The sequence below is a fragment of the Toxoplasma gondii genome, chromosome Ia (genome assembly GCF_000006565.2).
Source record: "Toxoplasma gondii ME49 chromosome Ia, whole genome shotgun sequence".
Lineage (NCBI taxonomy): Eukaryota > Apicomplexa > Conoidasida > Eucoccidiorida > Sarcocystidae > Toxoplasma > Toxoplasma gondii.
This window is the reverse complement of record NC_031467.1, coordinates 1,408,407-1,410,988: the sequence shown is the minus strand read 5'-3', so window position 1 is coordinate 1,410,988 and position 2,582 is coordinate 1,408,407. Positions and strand designations below refer to the sequence as shown.

General features: G+C 53.5%; 1 protein-coding gene across 1 annotated transcript; it reads left to right on the top strand.

The window, feature by feature from the left end:
- Positions 1-35: 35 nt before the first annotated feature.
- On the top strand, positions 36-2,582 carry ROP7 (rhoptry protein ROP7). The gene has a single exon (XM_018782264.1). The coding sequence runs from the start codon at positions 202-204 to the stop codon at positions 1,927-1,929; it is 1,728 nt and encodes a 575-aa protein (XP_018638552.1). The 5' UTR covers positions 36-201; the 3' UTR covers positions 1,930-2,582.

The following is a 2,582-nucleotide window of genomic DNA, read 5'->3' as shown; positions in this document are numbered from 1 at the left end:
CGCTGAGTGTCCTTGCTTCTGGCTGAGCCGCCATCCTGCGGCACCGTCCATGACTGCGCACAGCATCCCGGGAGTATGGTGATTGTGTCAGTGTTGTTTCTTTTGAAGGCACTTCAGATGTGTACTTCAGAATGTTGTTACGATAATTGCGGATGCAGCTGCCACCTCTGAACGGTTGATTTGTTTGTGAGTCCTCCCAACATGGGGCACCCTACCTCTTTCGGACAGCCGTCGTGTCTTGTCTGGCTAGCTGCGGCATTCCTTGTTCTGGGGCTTTGCCTCGTCCAGCAAGGCGCTGGCATACAGCGGCCTCACCAGTGGAAGAGCTCGGAAGCCGCTTTGAGTGTCAGTCCGGCGGGAGACATCGTGGACAAGTATTCTCATGATTCCACTGAAGGAGAGAACACTGTCTCAGAGGGGGAAGCTGAGGGCAGTCGGGGGGGTTCATGGCTGGAGCAGGAGGGGGTTGAATTAAGGCCGCCTTTACTGGACAGCCAGACAGGAACCTCGACCGCGTCCCCCACAGGCTTCAGAAGGTTCCTCAGGCATTTGCGTTTTTGGCGTCGTGGGAGTACACGCGGATCCGATGATGCAGCAGAAGTTTCCAGGAGGACTCGGGTTCCGCTGCATACCCGTCTGCTTCAGCATTTGCGGCGGGTTGGAAGATTTTTCCGACATGGCATTCCAGCGGCAGCTGGCAGATTTTTCAGGCGAGTTTGGCCGGAGCGTCCACAACCCGTTTTCACTGAAGGTGATCCTCCGGATCTCGAGACGAATTCCTTGTATTATCGTGACAAGGTTCCAGGAGAGGTGATAATCCGGGAGGTTCTTGGCAAGGTGGCGGGGTTCGGACCAACGTCCGGGCATGGTGTGTTTGCCGCATATGAAAACGCATTCTCGGAAATGCTGTGGGCGGAAGGTGGGGCTGTCACAGTGATTTCTGAATTGGGCCGGCCCGGGAGACAGCTCGTCAGGGGTAACCTAATCAACATTGTTGATGGAGGATTGCTGTTTCAAGCGACAGACCAAGCGACAGGAGAACCGATGACTGTACTGGTTGGCAGTACTTGGAACAAACCGTCTGGGAAGGACTTAGATAAGCTGCGGCACCAAGCACTAGCTATTGGGTTGTTTCAAAAGGTGAAGAACCCATATCTAGCTAACAGGTATCTAAGATTTCTGGCCCCGTTCGATTTGGTGACGATCCCGGGGAAGCCATTAGTTCAGAAAGCTAAGTCACATAATGAGGTTGGCTGGGTCATAAATCTGTTGTTACTGCTTCCTGCAATTGAGATCGATATGGGAAGGTTTGTCGAGGAGCTGTACGAGCTTCCAACAGAGGACCGCCCCCTAGCTGATGCCGCTCGATTGTATCTTACTGTTCAGGCGGTGAGGCTGGTAGCTCACCTCCAAGACGAAGGAGTGGTGCACGGGAAGATATTGCCTGATTCGTTTTGTTTGAAGCGTGAGGGGGGCCTGTACTTGCGTGACTTTGGCTCTCTGGTGAGAGCGGGCACAAAAGTGGTGGCTGAAAATGCTCAAGGCTTTTCGCCGCCGGAAGTTCGTGGATCCCGCGGAGGACTTCTTTTTGGTCCACGCAAGACCCAGATGACACACGGAATGGATGCGTGGGGGTTGGGAGCGACTATATTTTTTATTTGGTGCTTTAAAGCTCCAACTACAGGACCTGAAGAGGAATACTCCATCGAATTCTTGTTCTCATTGTGCCGGCGGGCACCAGAGAACGTGAAACTCCTGGTTTACAAGTTGATTAACCCTTCTGTCGAGGCCCGCCTGCTCGCCTTGCAAGCGACGGAGACTCCGGAATACAGGGAGATGGAAGAACAGCTGTCCGCTGCTTCGCGCCTGTACTCAGGTGATGGGACGTTGACAGGGGGAGACGATGACATGCCACCACCGGAAACGTGAAGGGGCAGAAGGTGGGGATGGAGCGGAGAGGACTCTGGATTAGGACGTTTGAAGGGAGGCCGTCCTGGCGCCTGAATTTGCTGAGGTTTCATGTGACGAAACAATCGTGTTTTTGTGGATCATTTTGGTCACATCGTTCAAATGTGTTTTGTGGACGAAGCGGGGGTGCAGGTGGTAGAAGTGGTAGAGAGACGTGAAGAGAGAAGAGAGGTGCTTCTTTGCAGAAGTCGTGTAGTGGTGTGATGAGCCGCTGCGCCCGCTGTATCGCGTCGTCGACGCGGCGGGCAAAGATGAAGCTGAAGGACGATTTCTCTGTCCCCTACGTCCCCATAGTGCATCACCCCCAGGTATTTTTCGTTTGTTTGTGTCTATAGTTTGCAGTTTTGGTAGCTACCATGCATGTGGAGGTTGTAGAGTATGAAACATCCATGGTTTTCCGGCGAGTCACACCTTTACACTGACAGTTGCTTCTGGGGAAGCCTAAGACAATTGCCATCTCTTGGCCAGCGACGGAAGTGTCAGCAAGGCAAAACCTAAGTGAGACCCCTGTTGTCCTCTTTGAGGCAGCTGTGCGTCTGTTGAACCCGCCAGGTGTCTCGGTATCTCCGTGAAAATGGAGAACTCGACTCGCGAGAGCAGCTCCGGTGGAAGTG

Coding starts and splice junctions, on each gene's coding strand:
- ROP7 (XM_018782264.1), top strand. CDS start 202: ATGGGGCACCCTACCTCTTTCGGACAGCCGTCGTGTCTTGTCTGGCTA.